This window comes from Bombina bombina, chromosome 1 (genome assembly GCF_027579735.1).
Source record: "Bombina bombina isolate aBomBom1 chromosome 1, aBomBom1.pri, whole genome shotgun sequence".
NCBI lineage: Eukaryota > Metazoa > Chordata > Amphibia > Anura > Bombinatoridae > Bombina > Bombina bombina.
The window spans coordinates 1433454420-1433476480 of record NC_069499.1 but is presented as its reverse complement, the minus strand read 5'-3'; the positions used below and the strand labels follow the sequence as shown (position 1 = coordinate 1433476480).

General features: G+C 42.4%; 1 protein-coding gene across 1 annotated transcript in view; it reads left to right on the top strand.

The window, feature by feature from the left end:
* SETDB1 (SET domain bifurcated histone lysine methyltransferase 1) overlaps positions 1-22061 on the top strand; it is a 475933-nt gene that overhangs the window by 128285 nt on the left and 325587 nt on the right. The window contains exons 14-16 of the mRNA XM_053705493.1: positions 2142-2258; positions 3825-3994; positions 10456-10979. Of these exons, the coding sequence (XP_053561468.1) occupies positions 2142-2258; positions 3825-3994; positions 10456-10979 (811 nt within the window). The remainder of the gene's footprint in view (positions 1-2141; positions 2259-3824; positions 3995-10455; positions 10980-22061) is intronic.

Below are 22061 nucleotides of genomic sequence, written 5' to 3'. Positions count from 1 at the left end.
TGTTCTTTTTCACAGAAAGATTGCTAGTCTTCCTGATATTCATTGTTTTGTACAAGCTTTGGTTCGTATCAAACCTGTTATTAAGTCAATTTCTCCTCCTTGGAGTTTGAATTTGGTTCTGGGGGCTCTTCAAGCTCCTCCGTTTGAACCTATGCATTCGCTGGACATTTAAATTACTTTCTTGGAAAGTTTTGTTTCTTTTGGCTATCTCTTCTGCTAGAAGAGTTTCTGAATTATCTGCTCTTTCTTGTGAGTCTCCTTTTCTGATTTTTCATCAGGATAAGGCGGTGTTGCGAACTTCTTTTAAATTTTTACCTAAGGTTGTGAATTCTAACGACATTAGTAGAGAAATTGTGGTTCCTTCATTGTGTCCTAATCCTAAGAATTCTAAGGAAAGATCGTTGCATTCTTTGGATGTAGTTAGTGCTTTGAAATATTATGTTGAAGCTACTAAAAATTTCAGAAAGACTTCTAGTCTATTTGTTATCTTTTCCGGTTCTAGGAAAGGTCAGAAGGCCTCTGCCATTTCTTTGGCGTCTTGGTTAAAATCTTTGATTCATCATGCTTATGTCGAGTCGGGTAAAGCTCCGCCTCAAAGGATTACAGCTCATTCTACTAGGTCAGTTTCTACTTCCTGGGCGTTTAGGAATAAAGCTTCGGTTGATCAGATTTGCAAAGCAGCAACTTGGTCTTCTTTGCATACTTTTACTAAATTCTACCATTTTGATGTATTTTCTTCTTCTGAAGCAGTTTTTGGTAGAAAAGTACTTCAGGCAGCTGTTTCAGTTTGATTCTTCTGCTTATAATTTCAGTTTTTTTCATTATAAGATTTAAACTTTATTTTTGGTGTGGATTATTTTCAGCGGAATTGGCTGTCTTTATTTTATCCCTCCCTCTCTAGTGACTCTTGCGTGGAAGATCCACATCTTGGGTATTCATTATCCCATACGTCACTAGCTCATGGACTCTTGCTAATTACATGAAAGAAAACATAATTTAGGTAAGAACTTACCTGATAAATTCATTTCTTTCATATTAGCAAGAGTCCATGAGGCCCACCCTTTTTTGTGGTGGTTATGATTTTTTTGTATAAAGCACAATTATTCCAATTCTTCACTTCACAATTATTCACTTTTGTCTTATCACCCCACTTCTTGGCTATGCGTTAAACTGATTTGTGGGTGTGGTGAGGGGTGTATTTATAGGCATTTTGAGGTTTGGGAAACTTTGCCCCTCCTGGTAGGAATGTATATCCCATACGTCACTAGCTCATGGACTCTTGCTAATATGAAAGAAATGAATTTATCAGGTAAGTTCTTACATAAATTGTTTTTGTGCACTCTCACTACTAAGAAAGAAAATAATTTATCAGGTAAGAATAAATTATATATATATATATATTATATACATATACATATTTATTTTTTATTTTTTTTACTCTTGAGATTTAAAGAGAATGTAAATTTTGATGCTAAAGTGCCCGGTTTTTTAAAAATTTGATTAAAAACAGGGGCACTTTAATTCATCAAAATTTACATTTCACTCCTGATGTGAAAAAAAAACTTACCTTTTAATCCTCCGGTCGTCGCAAGCCATTTCTGATGTCAGAAATTATGCTTAGGTCATCCTCCAATCACAGCTTCCCCCCGGGGAATCCGTGTCTGATTCAACGCCATGATTGGAGGAAGCCGGATTCCTCATTTTAGACCCAGGAAGAGGCTTTGCGACGGGTGGAGGAAGCTGGAGCTGCTGTCGAGGTTAAAAGGTAAGTTTTTTTTTTGTTTGTTTTTTTTCACAACAGGAGTGAAATGTAAATTTTGATGAATTAAAGTGCCCCTGTTTTTAATTGAATTTTTAAAAACCGAGCACATTAGCATAAAAATTTACATTCACTTTAAGTGACGCCTTAACATGATTGACAATCAACCCTCTAGTAAATTCTATAATCCTTAATGCTGCATGTATATGCAAAACTGTTCTGATTCTGTTTTGCTAACTGTCTTACATTGAGGAGTATTTAATTACTGTTAGATGTTATGTGAAATGACCTCAGTTTAACAAAGTAAGTAAAGATGTGAGGAGCAAACAAACCAGATATCCATAACCTGCAAAGTGAATGGAGCTTTATCTCTCTCCTTTAGATCCAAGTGTGCATGTCACCAGTTAACAATTCAGGCTACTGCTTGCACACCAGGTGCCCAGACAATTACATCAGCTGGCTACCAGCATAAACGGCTGGATGAATGTCTTCCCACAGGGTAAGTAAAATAAAAATAAAAAGCTAAATGTATTTGTGGTCCTAGGAAATTATCACTATGTCACTGGTTGATGAAAGTTGCGAAGAAAGAATTTGCTTACACTTAAAAAAAAATCCCACTACAGAATCTCAGTATACAAATATGTTGCCTAACTCATCTTATTCAAACGTAAAAGTAAACGAATGCCGAATATTTCCACGGGTTGCGGCATTCAGCTCTTTTCGGGGCCAAATATATTTGCACAGATCTTGCACTATCACATAAATTGATGGTGAGTTGAAAAGAGACGATTGCTGTTACTCGTGGCCATATTCAATACTCATTTAGCAAACAAATTGCTGAATACACGTCATATATCTGTTCGTGCTGCAAAAAGCACTTAATGCTGCAGTCTGCAATATGTCTAAATAGCTCCATTTAGATATTATTCAGTTTGCTAAGCAAAGTTCTCTATACATGAAACTCCAAAAAATGAGGATAGTAGTAACCTGTGGCTACCAAACAATGAACCTTGCCTATGCATACAACAGTATTGAGGAAACAGGACCATTTCATATATTTCACACTCTAAAATGCATATGTTATCTGCATGTCAAAAGAAAAAAGTGTGTAATACGCACAGAAATATAATAAGCTGCTCTGGTTACAGTAGGGGAACAACATAAGAGCATGTTAGACAAACATCAATAAAACCTGGTATGGGAGAGCTATGCAGCATTTTTCATGTCTTGTAAGCTGCGTGAAAGGGTTAAATGGATATGAAATCCAAAATGTCATGATTCAAATAGAGCATACAATTTTAAACAACTTTTTAATTCTATGATTAATTTTGCTTTGTCTATTGGTATATTTTGTTTGTTTGTTGAAAAGCAGGGATGTAAGCTTTAGGAGCCTGTCCGTTTCTGAAGCACTATATTGCAGCAGTTTTGAAAGAATATTATCCATTTGCAAGAGCACTAGATGGCTGTACTATTTCCTGTCATGTAGTGCTACAGATGCCTACCTAGGTATCTCTTCAACAAAGAATATCATGGGTATGAAGCAAATTTGATAAGAGTTGAACTGAAAACTTTTTTTTAAAATGGTATGCTCTGTCGGAGTCGCAAAATGTTTTTTGGGTTTAATATCCCTTTAAAAAATAAGGTTTAGGCTTTAGAAAAAGTCAACTAATTCAGCCTAATGCAGAATCTGGTAAACTGTCTTTAATTCAATGACTTCACACAGTGCCTCTTTATCTGACATCTTGAATTTTCTACACAATTTATATCTAAAAGTACACAATTATTTCAGTGTTTTTCTCAGAAATAAGATGGTCATAAGAGCTTCTTTACATTTTTTTTCAAGCCTTGGCACATATCTAGCCACACCACCATATTTTTGTTTTATGGCTCATACCCCTGGATAATTTTCATCAGGTTCCCTACACTTCTGTATGTTCCATCTTGTTCTGGATATAATCGGCCTTAAACAGTTCTTCAGACAGAAGGAGAGAGAGGTTTCTAACCTGTCTTTTAAATCATCATAATAAACTGTCTATCCTTGCACTTATCCATTTTCCTATTGCAGAGTATACGAATGCAACAAACGGTGTAAATGCAATGTAAATATGTGCGTCAACCGCCTGGTTCAGCACGGGCTGCAAGTGCGTCTGCAACTCTTCAAGACTCAGAACAAGGGCTGGGGAATCCGCTGCTTGGACGACATAGCTAAGGGCTCTTTTGTCTGCATATATGCAGGTAAAACATGAACCCCTCTGGGAAGAATTTTATATATATATATATATATATATATATATATATTTTATATTATATATGCACCACTACTTATTTATATGGCTAACCTTTCATTAGGAGGTGCTTAGTTTCTCCTTTTAGTCTTTTTTTTTTTTTTAACTTTAAAAAATATTTTCTCATCTTTCATTCTCTGGAAATAATTTTTGTGTCTAGAGTAGGTTTTTATTAAGCATTTTAACAGATACTTTGAACAGAAAAAGTTAAAAATATATAAACAATCAGAATTACTTGTTAAAAATGGTTAATATGTCATGACTAGAATATGCCAATTTGTATTTATTGTCCATCAGATGTTACCTCCTGCATTTGAGGTCCCCTTCGTTTGCAGTTTTTTAAAGACATTCTTAATGTTTGTTAGTATAGTTTGATCTTTGGCAATATTAACTTTTACTTCTTAATACAAGGAGAGTCCACGGCATCATTCCTTACTGTTGGGAAATACTGAACCTGGCCTCCAGGAGGAGGCAAAATCACCCCAGCCAAAGGCTTAAGTACCACTTCTCCCATCCCCCAGTCATTCTTTGCCTTTCGTCACAGGTGTCTGCCCTTCAATTTGGGACTAGAGTTTTTAGTAGTCTTGTCAGCCTCTCAGTGAGAGCATTGACGAAAGTTAGAGTCTGGAGATGCAGGGAGAGTCTTTCTGTGAACCCATCCAGACTGCCTGCTAACAGCTCCTAAGCAATCAGTGTTGATGAGTTTCACTGCCTGCTTGTTTTCTCTCTCAAGTCGATGTCGGGAGCGATGCTACAAGACTGTCACACTTGAGAGGCTGTGTTTTTGTTCCACAGCATGGATTCTGGTAAGATCGTTTCAATTTTTAAATATGTTGAAAACACTAGAAGACAGGGTCACAGTGGCTCCTTTTATCTTAATAAAATCATGGGTTAATATCTCCTGAGGGGGATTATTGAACAGTGGGGATGAATCAAATGTGATGCTTTGATTTTATGCTTCTTTATGTGTGAGATTTATTGGGCTCATAGACTGTTTGTTTGTTATGTGGCTGGAACGCACAGGTTTTTACTTTCACTTTTGAGTGCTGCGCAGCTTGTAGTTTGGCGCACTTTTTCTCATAGCAGGAGTGGTCCTGCCTTGCGCACCGTGTGACCGGTAGTGGTCTTATTTTTTTTTCCTCTTTCCTGACCGAGCTGGCTGTCGTAGAAGACTCTATTTCTCTGTATTGTCTGGGTCTAGGAGGTGGTGAGTGCCCCAGCCATTGGGAGTATAATGGTGCCGTTTTTGAGAAATAAAGATGGTTTATTTTCTGTGTGCTGCTGTCATTAGCTTAAAGGGCCACTGTAAGTAAATATTTTCTATGCCTGTTACTAACTAACTTCCCCAAATACGCTTTTTATCAATAGCATTTCATTAACGTATCTCTACCGTATATCAGAAATCTTGTCTGCAAATTTAATTGTTTTCCAAACCCACTCCGTGGGTATCCTTTGCTCTGTACCAATCCGTTTACAATACCTAGGTTTCAAAATGGCGCTTTAAACACAAAGTTATTGGTTTAAGTATTTTGAACATGCAGTGCTGAAAATAGTGGGCAGGATAACGTGACATCATCGGCGAATAAAAGATATAACTTTTAGAACGTTATGAAACTTCGTTTTGGAGAAAATATAGGTCAGTAGGTTTTAATTAATGTTTTTTAACTTTAATATGTTAGTTGTTTAGCTTAAAAATTATAACAGAAAGTAATCCTTTAAGCTATGGAGGATTCTGATATATTAGAGGGTACTCCCTCTATTCCAAATAGTATTACCTGTTTATATTGTGAGGAGGCTTTGGTATGCCCGTCCTCTCAATTATGTTCCACATGCCTTGACAATGTTATTCATTCAAAGAATGTTAACCCTTTTAGTACCACTTAGCCATCCACTTCTGAGGACTCCCTGTCCCATGAGGTGCATACCCTACATTCATCTCCTTCTACACACGCAGCTTCCCGTAGCACGCTTGATCCTCCATCTGGAGGGGGCCTTTTGCCACCAGATTTTACGGCGCAGTTAAAAACGGCGGTGTCTGAGGCCCTCATTGCTTTACCTCGTCCTGCTAAACGCAAGCGTAAGGTTAAACATAGCTTTCCTGCCCTGGGGTCATCATGTAATTTATTGGATTTAACTGCTCTGTCTCAGTTATCCGAGGATGAGTTGCACTCTGAGGCTTAAGATGATGAACTTTCTGGGACGGTGTCTGCTGCCTCTCAACCTCCTGCTGCGCAGGAACCAGCCTTTAGATTTAAGATTGAACACTTATGTTTTCTTCTAAAAGAAGTCCTGTCTACATTAGAGGTTCCATAGGCCAAGCTGCCTGATGAACCTTTTGATTCCTAAATTAGACAGAGCTTACGAGGACAGGGTAGTGCCTTTAACTTTTCCTGTACCTGTAAAGATGGGGAACATTATTAAGAATAAATGGAACAGAATTGGATCATCCTTTTCCCCTTCGTCTGCTTTTAAAAAATTATTTCCGGTCCCGGACTCTCAATTGGAGTTGTGAGGTTCTGTCCCTAAGGTGTATGGCGCTATCTCCACGCTTGACAAACGCACTACTATCCCGCTTGAGGATAGCTTGTCGTTCAGAGAGCCAATAGATAAAAAGTTGGAAACTCTTCTCAGAAAGATGTTTCAGCATACGGGATATTTCTTTCAAGTGGCAGCGGCTTTTGCTGCGGTTGCTGGAGCAGCTACCTACTGGTGCGACTCCTTATCGAAATTAATCGAGGTGTAGGGTCCCCTCAACGTTATCCAGGAAAGAATTAAGGCCTTGAGCATTGCTAATTCTTTTGTCTGTGATGCAAACATGCAGATTATTCGCCTAAATGCTAAGGCTTCTGGCCTTTCGGTTCAGGCCCGTCGGGCGCTCTGGCTGAAGTTCTGGTCTGCGGATATGACTTCTAAGTCCAGACTTCTTTTCCTCCCCTTTAAGGGAAAGATTTTATTTGGTCCAGGCCTGGACTCCATTATCTCTACTGTTACAGGGGGCAAGGCTACCTACCTACCTACCGCAAGATAAAAAGAGCAAGTCTAAGGGACAAGTTTCTAATTTTTGTTCCTTTCGTTCAGATAAATCCCAACGACAGTAGTCATCCGCTAAGCCCGAGCAAACCAAGAGTATTTGGAAGCCGGCTCTGTCCTAGAATAAGTCCAAGCAGAGCAAGAAGCCCACCGAGACTAAATCAGCATGAAGGGGCGGCCCCCGATCCGCCTCTGAATCGTGTAGGGGGCAGACTGTCGCTCTTTTCAGGCGCTTGGTTCAGGGACGTGCAGGATCCATGGGTCCTGGAGGTCATAGCTCAGGGAATCAAGATAGGTTTCAAGTCTCATCCACCCAAAGGCAGATTTATCCTCTCAATCCTGTCTTTCAGACCAGAAAGGAGGGAAGCCTTTCTGGGGTGCGTGTGGGATCTGTCCTCCTTAGGAGTCATTGCCCTGGTGCGTATCGCAGAAATAGGTTTGGGATACTATTCAAACCTTTTTGTGGTCCCAAAGAACTTTCGGGCCGATTCTGGACCTAAAGTGCTTAAACAAATGTCTAAATGTCCCCTTGTTCAAGATGGAGACAATAAGGTCCATCCTTCCCTTAGTTCAGGAAGGACAGTTCATGACCACTTTAGATCTGACGGATGCTTACCTTCACGTTCCAATCCACAAGGACCACTTCCAGTTCCTAAGGTTTGCGTTCCTGGACCAGCACTTCCAGTTCATTGCACTTCCGTTTGGTCTAGCTACTGCTCCAAGAATTTTTTACGAAGGTTCTAGGGGCTCTTCTAGCCGTTGCCAGAACTCCCTACTTGGCTTAGACGATATTCTGGTACAAGCACCAGCTTTTCGCCTGGCGGAGGACCATTGGGAATCTCTTCTCTCTCTTCTTCAATCTCATGGATGGAAGATAAACCTAAAAAAGGGTTCTTTTATCCAAAGTACCAGGGTGGAATTCCTGGGTACTATAATAGACCCCATATCCATGAGGATTTTTCTAACAGACCAGAGACGTTGCAAGCTAGCTTCGGCATGTCTTGCCCTCCGGACCTCCTTAAGGCCCTCTGTGGCTCAGTGTATGGAGGTGGTTGGTCTCATGGTGTCCAGCATGGACATCATTCCCTTTGCCAGGTTCCGTCTCAGACCATTGCAACTGTGCATGCTGAGGCAGTGGAACGGCGATCATTCGGATCTGTCTCAACAGATTTCTTTGAATAACCGGTCGAGAAAATCACTTTCTTGGTGGCTCTGTCCAGATCATCTGTCCCGAGGGACATCCTTCTTAGGACCATCCTGGGAGATTGTGACTACGGACGCAAGCCTATCAGGATGGAGAGCTGTTTGGGGTGCCAAGAAGGCACAGGGCTTGTGGACTCAGGAGAAATGCTCCCTCCCGATCAACATTCTGGAACTTCGGGCAATCTTCTATGCTCTGAAGGCTTGGCCCCTTCTTGGTTCGTCCCAGTTTATCAGATTCCAATCAGACAATATAAACTCGGCGGCTTACATCAACCATCAGGGTGGAACGAGAAGCTCCCTAGCATGAGGGAAGTATCTCGGATTCTGGAGTCGGCGGAGGCCCACAGCTGTTTGCTGTCAGCAATCCACATTCTGGGTATAGACAACTGGGGAGTGGATTTTCTCAGCAGACAATCTTTTCATCAGGTAAAATGGTCTCTCCATCCCGAAGTGTCTGCAGAGATATGCAACAGGTGGGGGACGCCGGAGATAGATCTCATGGCATCCCGTTTCAATTCCAAGCTATCCAGATATGGGTCGAGGTCCAGGGATCCTCAGGCGGAGCTAATTGATGCATTAGCAGTGCCTTGGCGGTTCAGTTTAATTTACCTTTTCCCCCCATTACCACTCCTTCCTCGTGTAGTGGCTCGCATCAAGCAGGAACAGGCATCAGTGATACTGATTGTTCCATCGTGGCCGCGAAGGATGTGGTTCGCGGATCTGGTGGGGATGTCATCTCCTCCATGGAAATTACCTTGTCGCATGGATCTGCTGGAACAAGGTGCTTTTGTTCATCAAAATCTAGATTCTCTGAGGCTGACTGCGTGGAGATTGAACGCTTAGTCCTAGCCAGGAGAGGTTTTTCTGAGAGAGTTATTGATACTCTCATTCAAGCTTGTAAACCGGTTACTTGTCGCATCTATCATTAGGTGTGGAGAGCCTACTTATTCTGGTGTGAAGAGCGTGGATTTTCCTGGCATAAAGTTAAGGTTGCCAGGATCCTATCGTTTCTCCAGGATTGACTGGAGAAGGGCCTTTCTGCCAGTTCCCTGAGGTGACAGATTTCGACCCTGTCTGTTTTACTGCACAAGAGGCTTTCAAGCTTCCAGATGTACAGTCCTTTAAGGCTCTGACTAGGATCAGACCTCTGTTTAGATCTAAGGCTCCTCCTTGGAGTCTAAATCTTATTCTTAAGGTTTTGCAACGGGCTCCGTTGACCTTAAATTGCTGTCCTGTAAGTTTATTTTTCTACTGGCTATTGCTTCTGTGCGCAGAGTATCTCAGATTGCTGCCTTGCAATGTGAGCCTCCTTATCTGGTGTTCAATTCTTATAAGGCTGTCCTACGTACTAAGTTAGGATTTCTTCCTAAGGTCCTGTCAGATCGCAACATCAATCAAGAAATTGTGGTTCCTTCCTTTTGTCCCAATCCTCCTTCTTCGAAGGAACGTTTGCTTCATAATTTGGACGTGGTTCGCGCCTTGAAGTTCTATCTTCAGGCTACTAAGGATTTTAGACAAACTCCTTCCTTGTTTGTTGTCTATCCCGGGAAGCGTTACGGGTCAAAAGGTCTCTTCGACTTCCTTATCTTTTTGGTTAAGGAGTGTTATACGCTTTGCTTATGAGACAGCGGGACATAAACCTCCTCAGAGGATTACGGCTCATTCTACTAGAGCAGTGGCTTCCTCTTGGGCCTTTAAGAACGAGGCCTCTATGAATCAGATTTGTAAGGTGGCTACCTGGTCCTCCTTACATATTTTTTCTAAATTTTGCAAGTTTGATGTTTTTGCTTCGGCTGAGGCAGCTTTCGGGAGAAAGGGTTTTGCAGGCTGTGGTGCCCTCAGATTAGGGTCCGCCTCTCTTTTTGTCCCTCCCGTTATCATTCAGTGTCCTCTAGAAGAGCTTTGGTTACGAGAGTCCATGGCCCCCTGCTAAATTATATACCCTGATATTTCTCCTACGGTTCCTTGTTCCCTCTGCAGAATGACTGGGGGATGGGGGAAGTGGGAGAGGTATTTAGGCCTTTGGCTGGGGTGTCTTTGCCTCCTCCTGGTGGCCAGGTTCAGTATTTCCTAACAGTAAGGAATGATGCCGTGGACTCTCTTTATACAGAAGGAAATTAAATTATCTGGTAAGCATAATTTTATGTTTTTTCCCCGCTCCATTTTCTTTCAATGTAGGTAAAATCCTGACAGATGACTTTGCAGACAAGGAAGGCTTGGAGATGGGGGATGAATACTTTGCCAATCTTGATCATATTGAGAGTGTGGAAAATTTCAAGGATGGTTACGAAAGTGAGGCTAAGTGCTCTTCAGATAGCAGTGGGGTGGACCTCAAAGAAGATGAAGAGGAAAACAGTGGCAGTGAAGAGCAGGAAGAATCGAATGATAGCTCAGATGACAACTTTGGAAAAAATGAAGACATTACAACAAGTTCAGTGTGGCGCAGTTATGCAACTCGCCGGCAAACACGAGGCCAAAAGGAAAATGGTACTTCAGAGACCGCCTCCAAGGACTCTGCTCTTGCAAGGCAAACAAGCCAAGAAGAAACAAATGACTGCAAACTACCAGAGGAGACCACAAAAAATAAAGTTGCATCGTGGCTGAGTTCCAACACCATGGCTGACTCATTTATGGACTCAGACAGCAGGTCTTCGCTGAGAATGGTAGAGGGTACAGAAGTAAAGAAGGATGAGCCAGGGAAGGTGAGGAATTTATATTAACCATCAATCAATTGCTGTACATGAACAAAGTTTCAGAGCTAAACCTAGTTGCATAGCTCAGTTGTGCCTAAGAAGGGCCGGATATACCAGTATATTTAGAAGTGCTAACTAGCATGTCGCATCATTTTTCAGTTTTTACTTTATTTTCCCATAGTGATAAGGTTTCAAATTAAATTTTGTTTAGTGCAAACATTTTCAACCCTACAATTGTGGTTTTGCATGATTCAGTACAAGTATAAAGGAGCATACAGCGCACAAAATGTCCACGGTCATATGGTGTTTTGCATGATTCAGTACACAAATATACAAGTTAACAGTTTACAAGATGTCATGGTCATATTTCCGTAAGTTCAGCATGTGCACTAGTACACTGGCAAGTGATATGGATCTACTTTTTGATGCGTGATCATCCATGATGGATGCATGAAAAGGACTTTGATGTCAGAATTAAAGTTTCTTGATTCAGAGCATATTCTGAAAGCACACTGTACAACTGCTGTATTTGTAACAATGTTATAAAATTATTAATACTTATAAGTTATCTCTTCTCTTTTGCATTACTAATTATAAAACAGACTCTTGGGAAAGTGATGAAGTGGCAGAGCCCTGTGAAAAAATGTATGGATTGATCTTAAAGTAATGGTAAATCCAAGCGAATAACAAACGCTAGGATTTACCATCACTAAAAATAAACATTTGTTTATGTCATCACTTCCTACAAAAAAGGGCGCTAAACTCACCCTATCTGTGTGGCAAGTATATTGCTAATTTAGCGCCTCCGGTCGCCGACGGCACAGCGATCTTATTCAATGAGGTGACATTTCCACCTCTAAACCAATAGCCGTGCGTGTTAACTGACATCCTAGCACAGCTAGAGTTGAAAACTTCACCTCATTGGAGAAGAGCACTCCTCCGTGAGCGGCCTGAGGCGCTGAGTTAGCAATATACTTGCCGCACAGGTGAGTTTAGCACCCTAAACTAATGTTTAACTTCAGCGATGTTAACTCCTAGCATTTGTTATACGCTTGTATTTACCATCAATTTAATCTTCTTTGTTTCAATAGAATTTCCATTTGTCGGTGTGGGTTTTTCTTTCCCCCAGTGATCACATCCACAAATGTTTCTGCTTTAATAGTCTGAATTGTTGGCTCCTTAAAACAACACCAGAAATTATCATGTGCACCGTTAATCTCCATATTTCATAAACCAAAAATCAGGGCCTGTATGTTGATTGACCCCATTTAATAGGTGTAGTGATGCTAATTGGCGATGTGTGTAATTAACCTGTTGTGCTACAAAACCATAGTTATATATTTCTTTCTTAATAGGAGAGTCCACGGCTTCATTCCTTACTGTTGGGAAATACTGAACCTGGCCACCAGGAGGAGGCAAAGACACCCCAGCCAAAGGCTTAAATACCTCTCCCACTTCCCCTATCCCCCAGCCATTCTTTGCCTTTCATCACAGGAGTATGGCAGAGAAGTGTCAGACGATTTCTGAGTTGTTCCTCAGGAGGGATATATGCCTTTCGATATGGAACTGGAGTTTTAAGTAGTCTTGTCAGCCTGTCAGTGAGAGCATTGACGAAAGTTAGAGTCTGGAGATGCAGGGAGAGTCTTTCTGCGAACCTATCCAGAATGCCTGCTTAACAGCTCCTTAAGCAACCAGTGTTGACGAGTTTCCATGTCTGCTTTCTTCACTCAAGTCTGTCAGGAGCGATGCTAAAAGACTGTCACACTTGAGAGACTGTGTTTCTGTCCCACAGCACGGACTCTGGTAAGATCGTTTCAATTTTTACTTATGTTGAAATTGCTGAAGACAGGGTCACAGTGTGACTCCTTTCTCCAACATAGGTGTGTCCGGTCCACGGCGTCATCCTTACTTGTGGGATATTCTCTTCCCCAACAGGAAATGGCAAAGAGCCCAGCAAAGCTGGTCACATGATCCCTCCTAGGCTCCGCCTACCCCAGTCATTCTCTTTGCCGTTGTACAGGCAACATCTCCACGGAGATGGCTTAGAGTTTTTTAGTGTTTAACTGTAGTTTTTATTATTCAATCAAGAGTTTGTTATTTTAAAATAGTGCTGGTATGTACTATTTACTCTGAAACAGAAAAGAGATGAAGATTTCTGTTTGTATGAGGAAAATGATTTTAGCAACCGTTACTAAAATCCATGGCTGTTCCACACAGGACTGTTGAGAGGAATTAACTTCAGTTGGGGGAACAGTGAGCAGTCTTTTGCTGCTTGAGGTATGACACATTCTAACAAGACGATGTAATGCTGGAAGCTGTCATTTTCCCTATGGGATCCGGTAAGCCATTTTTATTCAGACAGTAAATAAGGGCTTCACAAGGGCTTATTAAGACTGTAGACATTTTCTGGGCTAAATCGATCATATTTACACATATTTAGCCTTGAGGAATCATTTAATCTGGGTATTTTTTGTAAAATAATATCGGCAGGCACTGTTTTAGACACCTTATTCTATAGGGGCTTTCCCTAATCATAGTCAGAGCCTCATTTTCGCGCCGGTATGGCGCACTTGTTTTTGAGAACAGCATGGCATGCAGCTGCATGTGTGTGGAGCTCTGATACATAGAAAAGTCTTTCTGAAGGCATCATTTGGTATCGTATTCCCCTTTGGGCTTGGTTGGGTCTCAGCAAAGCAGATTCCAGGGACTGTAAAGGGGTTAAATATAAAAAAAAATTAAGGGTTAAAGCTTCCAAATTTGGTGTGCAATACTTTTAAGGCTTTAAGACACTGTGGTGAAATTTTGGTGAATTTTGAACAATTCCTTCATACTTTTTCGCAATTGCAGTAATAAAGTGTGTTCAGTTTAAAATTTAAAGTGACAGTAACAGTTTTATTTTAAAACGTTTTTTGTGCTTTGTTATCAAGTTTATGCCTGTTTAACATGTCTGAACTACCAGATAGATTGTGTTCTGACTGTGGGGAAGCCAAGGTTCCTTCTCATTTAAATAGATGTGATTTATGTCATAAAAAATTTAGTAAAAATGATGCCCAAGATGATTCCTCAAGTGAGGGGAGTAAGCATGGTACTGCATCATCCCCTCCTTCGTCTACACCAGTCTTGCCCATACAGGAGGCCCCTAGTACATCTAGCGCGCCAATACTCCTTACTATGCAACAATTAACGGCTGTAATGGATAATTCTATCAAAAACATTTTAGCCAATATGCCCACTTATCAGCGAAAGCGCGACTGCTCTGTTTTAGAAAATACTGAAGAGCATGAGGACGCTGATGATATTGTTTCTGAAGGGCCCCTACACCAGTCTGAGGGGGCCAGGGAGGTTTTGTCTGAGGGAGAAATTTCAGATTCAGGAAAAATTTCTCAACAAGCTGAACCTGATATGATTACTTTTAAATTTAAGTTGGAACATCTCCGCGCTCTGCTTAAGGAGGTGTTATCCAATTTGGATGATTGTGATTATCTGGTCATTCCAGAAACACTATGTAAAATGGACAAGTTCCTAGAGGCCCCGGGGCCCCCCGAAGCTTTTCCTATACCCAAGCGGGTGGCGTACATTGTTAATAAAGAATGGGACAGGCCCGGTATACCTTTCGTACCTCCCCCCATATTTAAAAAATTGTTTCCTATAGTCGACCCCAGAAAGGACTTATGGCAGACAGTCCCCAAGGTCGAGGGGGCGGTTTCTACTCTAAACAAGCGCACCACTATACCCATAGAAGATAGTTGTGCTTTCCAAGATCCTATGGATAAAAAATTAGAAGGTTTGCTAAAAAAGATGTTTGCTCTCAAGGCTTGGTCTCAGCTAGCGAGGGCCAAGTTCATACGGTTTCAATCAGACAACATGACGACTGTTGCGTACATCAACCATCAGGGGGGAACAAGGAGTTCCCTGGCGATGGAAGAAGTGACCAAAATCATTCAATGGGCGGAGACTCGCTCCTGCCACCTGTCTGCAATCCACATCCCAGGAGTGGAAAATTGGGAAGCGGATTTTCTGAGTCGTCAGACATTGCATCCGGGGGAGTGGGAACTCCATCCGGAAATCTTTGCCCAAATCACTCAACTGTGGGGCATTCCAGACATGGATCTGATGGCCTCTCGTCAGAACTTCAAGGTTCCTTGCTACGGGTCCAGATCCAGGGATCCCAAGGCGACTCTAGTAGATGCACTAGTAGCACCTTGGACCTTCAAACTAGCTTATGTATTCCCGCCGTTCCCTCTCATCCCCAGGCTGGTAGCCAGGATCAATCAGGAGAGGGCGTCGGTGATCTTGATAGCTCCTGCGTGGCCACGCAGGATTTGGTATGCAGATCTGGTGAATATGTCATCGGCTCCACCATGGAAGCTACCTTTGAGACGAGACCTTCTTGTTCAAGGTCCGTTCGAACATCCGAATCTGGTCCCACTCCAGCTGACTGCTTGGAGATTGAACGCTTGATCTTCTCAAAGCGAGGGTTCTCAGATTCTGTTATTGATACTCTTGTTCGGGCCAGAAAGCCTGTAACTAGAAAAATTTACCACAAAATTTGGAAATATATCTGTTGGTGTGAATCTAAAGGATTCCCTTGGGACAAGGTTAAGATTCCTAAGATTCTATCCTTCCTTCGAGAAGGATTGGAAAACGGATTATCTGCAAGTTCCTTGATGGGACAGATTTCTGCCTTGTCTGTGTTACTTCACAAAAAGCTGGCAGCTGTGCCAGATGTTCAAGCCTTTGTTCAGGCTCTGGTTAGAATCAAGCCTGTTTACAAACCTTTGACTCCTCCTTGGAGTCTCAACTTAGTTCTTTCAGTTCTTCAGGGGGTTCCGTTTGAACCCTTACATTCCGTTGATATTAAGTTATTATCTTGGAAAGTTTTGTTTTTGGTTGCAATTTCTTCTGCTAGAAGAGTTTCAGAATTATCTGCTCTGCAGTGTTCTCCTCCTTATCTGGTGTTCCATGCAGATAAGGTGGTTTTACGTACTAAACCTGGTTTTCTTCCGAAAGTTGTTTCTAACAAAAACATTAACCAGGAGATAGTCGTGCCTTCTCTGTGTCCGAAACCAGTTTCGAAGAAGGAACGTTTGTTGCACAATTTGGATGTTGTTCGCGCTCTAAAATTCTATTTAGATGCTACAAAGGATTTTAGACAAACATCTTCCTTGTTTGTTGTTTATTCTGGTAAAAGGAGAGGTCAAAAAGCAACTTCTACCTCTCTCTCTTTTTGGATTAAAAGCATCATCAGATTGGCTTACGAGACTGCCGGACGGCAGCCTCCTGAAAGGATCACAGCTCCTTCCACTAGGGCTGTGGCTTCCACATGGGCCTTCAAGAACGAGGCTTCTGTTGATCAGATATGTAGGGCAGCGACTTGGTCTTCACTGCACACTTTTACCAAATTTTACAAGTTTGATACTTTTGCTTCTTCTGAGGCTATTTTTGGGAGAAAGGTTTTGCAAGCCGTGGTGCCTTCCATTTAGGTGACCTGATTTGCTCCCTCCCTTCATCCATGTCCTAAAGCTTTGGTATTGGTTCCCACAAGTAAGGATGACGCCGTGGACCGGACACACCTATGTTGGAGAAAACAGAATTTATGTTTACCTGATAAATTACTTTCTCCAACGGTGTGTCCGGTCCACGGCCCGCCCTGGTTTTTTAATCAGGTCTGATAATTTATTTTCTTTAACTACAGTCACCACGGTATCATATGGTTTCTCCTATGCAAATATTCCTCCTTAACGTCGGTCGAATGACTGGGGTAGGCGGAGCCTAGGAGGGATCATGTGACCAGCTTTGCTGGGCTCTTTGCCATTTCCTGTTGGGGAAGAGAATATCCCACAAGTAAGGATGACGCCGTGGACCGGACACACCGTTGGAGAAAGTAATTTATCAGGTAAACATAAATTCTGTTTTTATCTTAATAGAATCATGAGTTAATATCTCCTAAGGGATGTTATTGAATAGTGGGGATTAATCAAATGTGTTACTTTGATCTTATGCTGCTTTATGTATGAGATTTATTTTGGGCTCATAGAATGTTGTTATGCGGTAACGGAACATTCAGATTTTTATTTTCACTTTAAACGCTGCACAGCTTGTAGTTTGGTGCTCTTTTTCTCATAGCAGGGGCAGTCCTGCCTTGCGCACCACGTGACCGTGTGTGGTTTTTCTTTCCTGACAGAGCTAGCTGTCGGAGAGGTCGCTTTTCTCTGGGTACCTGGGTCTAGGAGGTGGTGAGTGCCTCAGTCATTGGGGGTATAAAGGTGCCGTTTTTGTGATAAATAAAAAGTTCATTTATGTGTATCCTACTGTTAGCGCAAGCTATGGAGGATCCTGATATGCTTGAGGGTACTCCCTCTATTTCTCTTGTTAAGTGTAGTCAGTCCACGGGTCATCCATTACTTATGGGATTATATCTCTTCCCCAACAGGAAGTTGCAAGAGGATCACCCAAGCAGAGCTGCTATATAGCTCCTCCCCTCACATGTCATATCCAGTCATTCTCTTGCAACCTAACTAAAGATAGGTCGTTGTGAGAGGTCTGTGGTGTTTTTAAACTTAGTTTATTTCTTCAATCAAAAGTTTGTTATTTTAAATGGCACCGGAGTGTGCTGTTTGTTTCTCAGGCAGCATTAGAAGAAGAATCTGCCTGCGTTTTCTATGATCTTAGCAGACGTAACTAAGATCCACTGGCTGTTCTCGCACATTCTGAGGAGTGAGGTAACTTCAGAAAAGGGGAATAGCATGCAGGGCCCCCCTGCAAACGAGGTATGTGCAGTAAATTATTTTTCTAAGCAATGGAATTGACTGAGAAATTACTGCTGATACCAATGTAATGTAAGTTCAGCCTTAAATGCAGTGGTAGCGACTGGTATTAGGCTGATGAGTGTGTGTACACTGAAGTATTTTTCTAGGGAATGGAATTTGACTCAGAAAATACTGTTAATACTGAAGTAATGTATGAGCCTTAACTGCAGTAAAAGCGACTGGTAGCAGGCTTATTAATAACACTTCATAACTTTTAAAATGTATGTTCAAAACGTTTACTGGCATGTTAATCGTTTTTTGTGAGGTACTTGGTGATGAAACTTATTGGGGCATGATTTTTACCACATGGCTAACTTTTGTTTCTGCATAGAAACAGTTAACTGAGCTTCCCCACTGTTGTAATATGAGTGGGAGGGGGCCTATTTTAGCGCTTTTTTTTGCGCAGTAAAAATTCAGTCACAATCTTCCTACTTCATCCTCCATGATCCAGGACGTCTCTAGAGAGCTCAGGGGTCTTCAAAATTCGTTTTGAGGGAGGTAATCAGTCACAGCAGACCTGTGACAGTGTGTTTGACTGTGATAAAAACGTTAATTATTAAATTGTTATCCGTTTTTGGGTATTAAGGGGTTAATCATCCATTTGCTGGTGGGTGCAATCCTTTGCTAATTTAATACATTTACTGTGAAAATTTGGTTGCTATAACTAATTTGGTTCATTGTTATTTCAACTGTGACTGCTTTTTGTGCTCCTTAAAGGCACAGTAGCGTTTTTTATATTGCTTGTAAATTTATTTGAAAAGTATTTTCCAAGCTTGCTAGTCTCATTGCTAGTCTGTTTAAACATGTCTGACACAGATGAATCTGTTTGTTCACTATGTATGAAGGCCAATGTGGAGCCCCATAGAAAGTTGTGTACTAAATGCATTGATGTAACTTTAAATAAAAGTCAGTCTTTACATGTAAAGAAATTATCACCAGACAACGAGGGGGAAGTTATGCCGACTAACTCTCCTCACGTGTCAGTACCTTCGCCTCCCGCTCAGGAGGTGCGTGATTTTGTGGCGCCAAGTACATCAGGGAGGCCCTTACAAATCACTTTGCAAGACATGGCTACTGTTATGACAGAATTATTATCTAAATTGCCCGAATTAAGAGGCAAGCGTGATAGCTCTGGGTTAAGGACAGAGCGCGCTGATGATGTGAGAGCCATGTCCGATACTGCGTCACAATTTGCAGAACATGAAGACGGAGAGCTTCATTCTGTGGGTGACGGATCTGATCCAGGGAGACTGGATTCAGAGATTTCTAATTTTAAATTTAAGCTTGAGAACCTCCGCATATTGCTAGGGGAGGTATTAGCGGCTCTGAATGATTGTAACACGGTTGCAATTCCAGAAAAATTATGTAGGTTGGATAGATACTATGCGGTACCGGTGTGTACTGACGTGTTTCCTATAACTAAAAGGCTTACAGAGATTATTAGCAAGGAGTGGGATAGACCCGGTGTGCCTTTTTCCCCTCCTCCCATATTTCCTATAGACGCCACCACACGAGACTTATGGCAGACGGTCCCTAAGGTGGAGGGAGCAGTTTCTACTTTAGCTAAGCGTACCACTATCCCGGTGGAGGATAGTTGTGCCTTTTCAGATCCAATGGATAAAAAATTAGAAGGTTACCTTAAGAAAATGTTTGTTTAACAAGGTTTTATCTTACAGCCCCTTGCATGCATTGCGCCTGTCACTGCTGCGGCGGCATTCTGGTTTGAGTCTCTGGAAGAGGCCATTCGCACAGCTCCATTGGATGAAATTATGAACAAGCTTAAAGCACTTAAGCTAGCTAACGCATTTGTTTCTGATGCCGTCGTACATTTAACCAAACTTACGGCTAAGAACTCCGGATTCGCCATCCAAGCGCGCAGAGCGCTATGGCTTAAATCCTGGTCAGCTGACGTGACTTCTAAATCTAAATTGCTTAATATTCCTTTCAAAGGGCAGACCTTATTCGGGCCTGGCTTGAAAGAAATTATCGCTGACATTACGGGAGGTAAGGGCCATGCTCTGCCTCAGGACAGGGCCAAATCAAAGGCCAAACAGTCTAATTTTCGTGCCTTTCGTAACCTCAAGGCAGGAGCAGCATCAACTTCCTCCGCTCCAAAACAGGAAGGAGCTGTTGCTCGTTACAGACAGGGCTGGAAAACTAACCAGTCCTGGAACAAGGGCAAGCAGGCCAGAAAACCTGCTGCTGCCCCTAAGACAGCATGAAGAGAGGGCCCCCTATCCGGAAACGGATCTAGTGGGGGGCAGACTTTCTCTCTTCGCCCAGGCTTGGGCAAGAGATGTCCAGGATCCCTGGGCGTTGGAGATCATATACCAGGGATATCTTCTGGACTTCAAAGCTTCTCCTCCACAAGGGAGATTTCATCTTTCAAGGTTATCAGCAAACCAAATAAAGAAAGAGGCGTTTCTACGCTGTGTACAAGACCTCTTACTAATGGGGGTGATCCACCCAGTTCCGCGGACGGAACACGGGCAATGATTCTATTCAAATCTGTTTGTGGTTCCCAAGAAAGAGGGAACCTTCAGACCAATCTTGGACTTAAAAATCCTAAACAAATTTCTAAGAGTTCCATCATTCAAAATGGAAACTATTCGAACCATCCTACCCATGATCCAAGAGGGTCAGTACATGACCACTGTGGACTTAAAGGATGCCTACCTTCACATACCGATTCACAAGGATCATTATCGGTACCTAAGATTTGCCTTCCTAGACAGGCATTACCAGTTTGTAGCTCTTCCCTTCGGGTTAGCTACGGCTCCAAGAATCTTTACAAAGGTTCTGGGCTCACTTCTGGCGGTACTAAGACCGCGAGGCATAGCGGTGGCTCCGTACCTAGACGACATTCTGATACAAGCGTCAAGTTTTCAAACTGCCAATTCTCATACAGAGATAGTTCTGGCATTTCTGAGGTTGCATGGGTGGAAGGTGAACGTGAAAAAGAGTTCTCTATTACCACTCACAAGGGTTCCCTTCATAGGGACTCTTATAGATTCTGTAGAGATGAAAATTTACCTGACGGAGGCCAGGTTATCAAAACTTCTAAATGCTTGCCGTGCCCTTCATTCCATTCCACACCCGTCAGTAGCTCAGTGCACGGAAGTAATCGGCTTAATGGTACCCGCAATGGACATAGTACCATTTGCGCGCCTGCATCTCAGACCGCTGCAATTGTGCATGCTAAGTCAGTGGAATGGGGATTACTCAGATTTGTCCCCTCTACTAAATCTGGATCAAGAGACCAGAGATTCTCTTCTATGGTGGTTTTCTCGGCCCCACCTGTCCAAGGGGATGACCTTTCGCAGACCAGATTGGACGATTGTAACAACAGACGCCAGCCTTCTAGGTTGGGGCGCAGTCTGGAATTCCCTGAAGGCTCAGGGATCATGGACTCAGGAGGAGAAACTCCTCCCAATAAATATTCTGGAGTTAAGAGCAATATTCAATGCTCTTCTAGCTTGGCCTCAGTTAGCAACTCTGAGGTTCATCAGATTTCAGTCGGACAACATCACGACTGTGGCTTACATCAATCATCAAGGGGGAACCAGGAGTTCCCTAGCGATGTTGGAAGTCTCAAAGATAATTTGCTGGGCAGAGTCTCACTCTTGCCACCTGTCAGCGATCTACATCCCAGGCGTGGAGAACTGGGAGGCGGATTTTCTAAGTCGCCAGACTTTTCATCCGGGGGAGTGGGAACTTCATCCGGAGGTCTTCGCTCAACTGATTCATCGTTGGGGCAAACCAGATCTGGATCTCATGGCGTCTCGCCAGAACGCCAAGCTTCCTTGTTACGGGTCCAGGGACCCGGGAGCGGTGCTGATAGATGCTCTGACAGCCCCTTGGGTCTTCAACATGGCTTATGTGTTTCCACCATTTCCGATGCTTCCTCGACTGATTGCCAAGATCAAACAGGAGAGAGCATCAGTGATTCTGATAGCGCCTGCGTGGCCACGCAGGACCTGGTATGCAGACCTAGTGGACATGTCGTCCTGTCCACCATGGTCTCTGCCTCTGAGGCGGGACCTTCTTATTCAGGGTCCTTTCAACCATCCAAATCTAATTTCTCTGAGGCTGACTGCATGGAGATTGAACGCTTGATTCTATCAAAGCGTGGCTTCTCGGAGTCGGTTATTGATACCTTAATACAGGCTAGGAAACCTGTTGCCAGAAGAATTTACCATAAGATATGGTGTAAATATTTATATTGGTGCGAATCCAAGAGTTACTCATGGAGTAAGGTTAGGATTCCTAGGATATTGTCTTT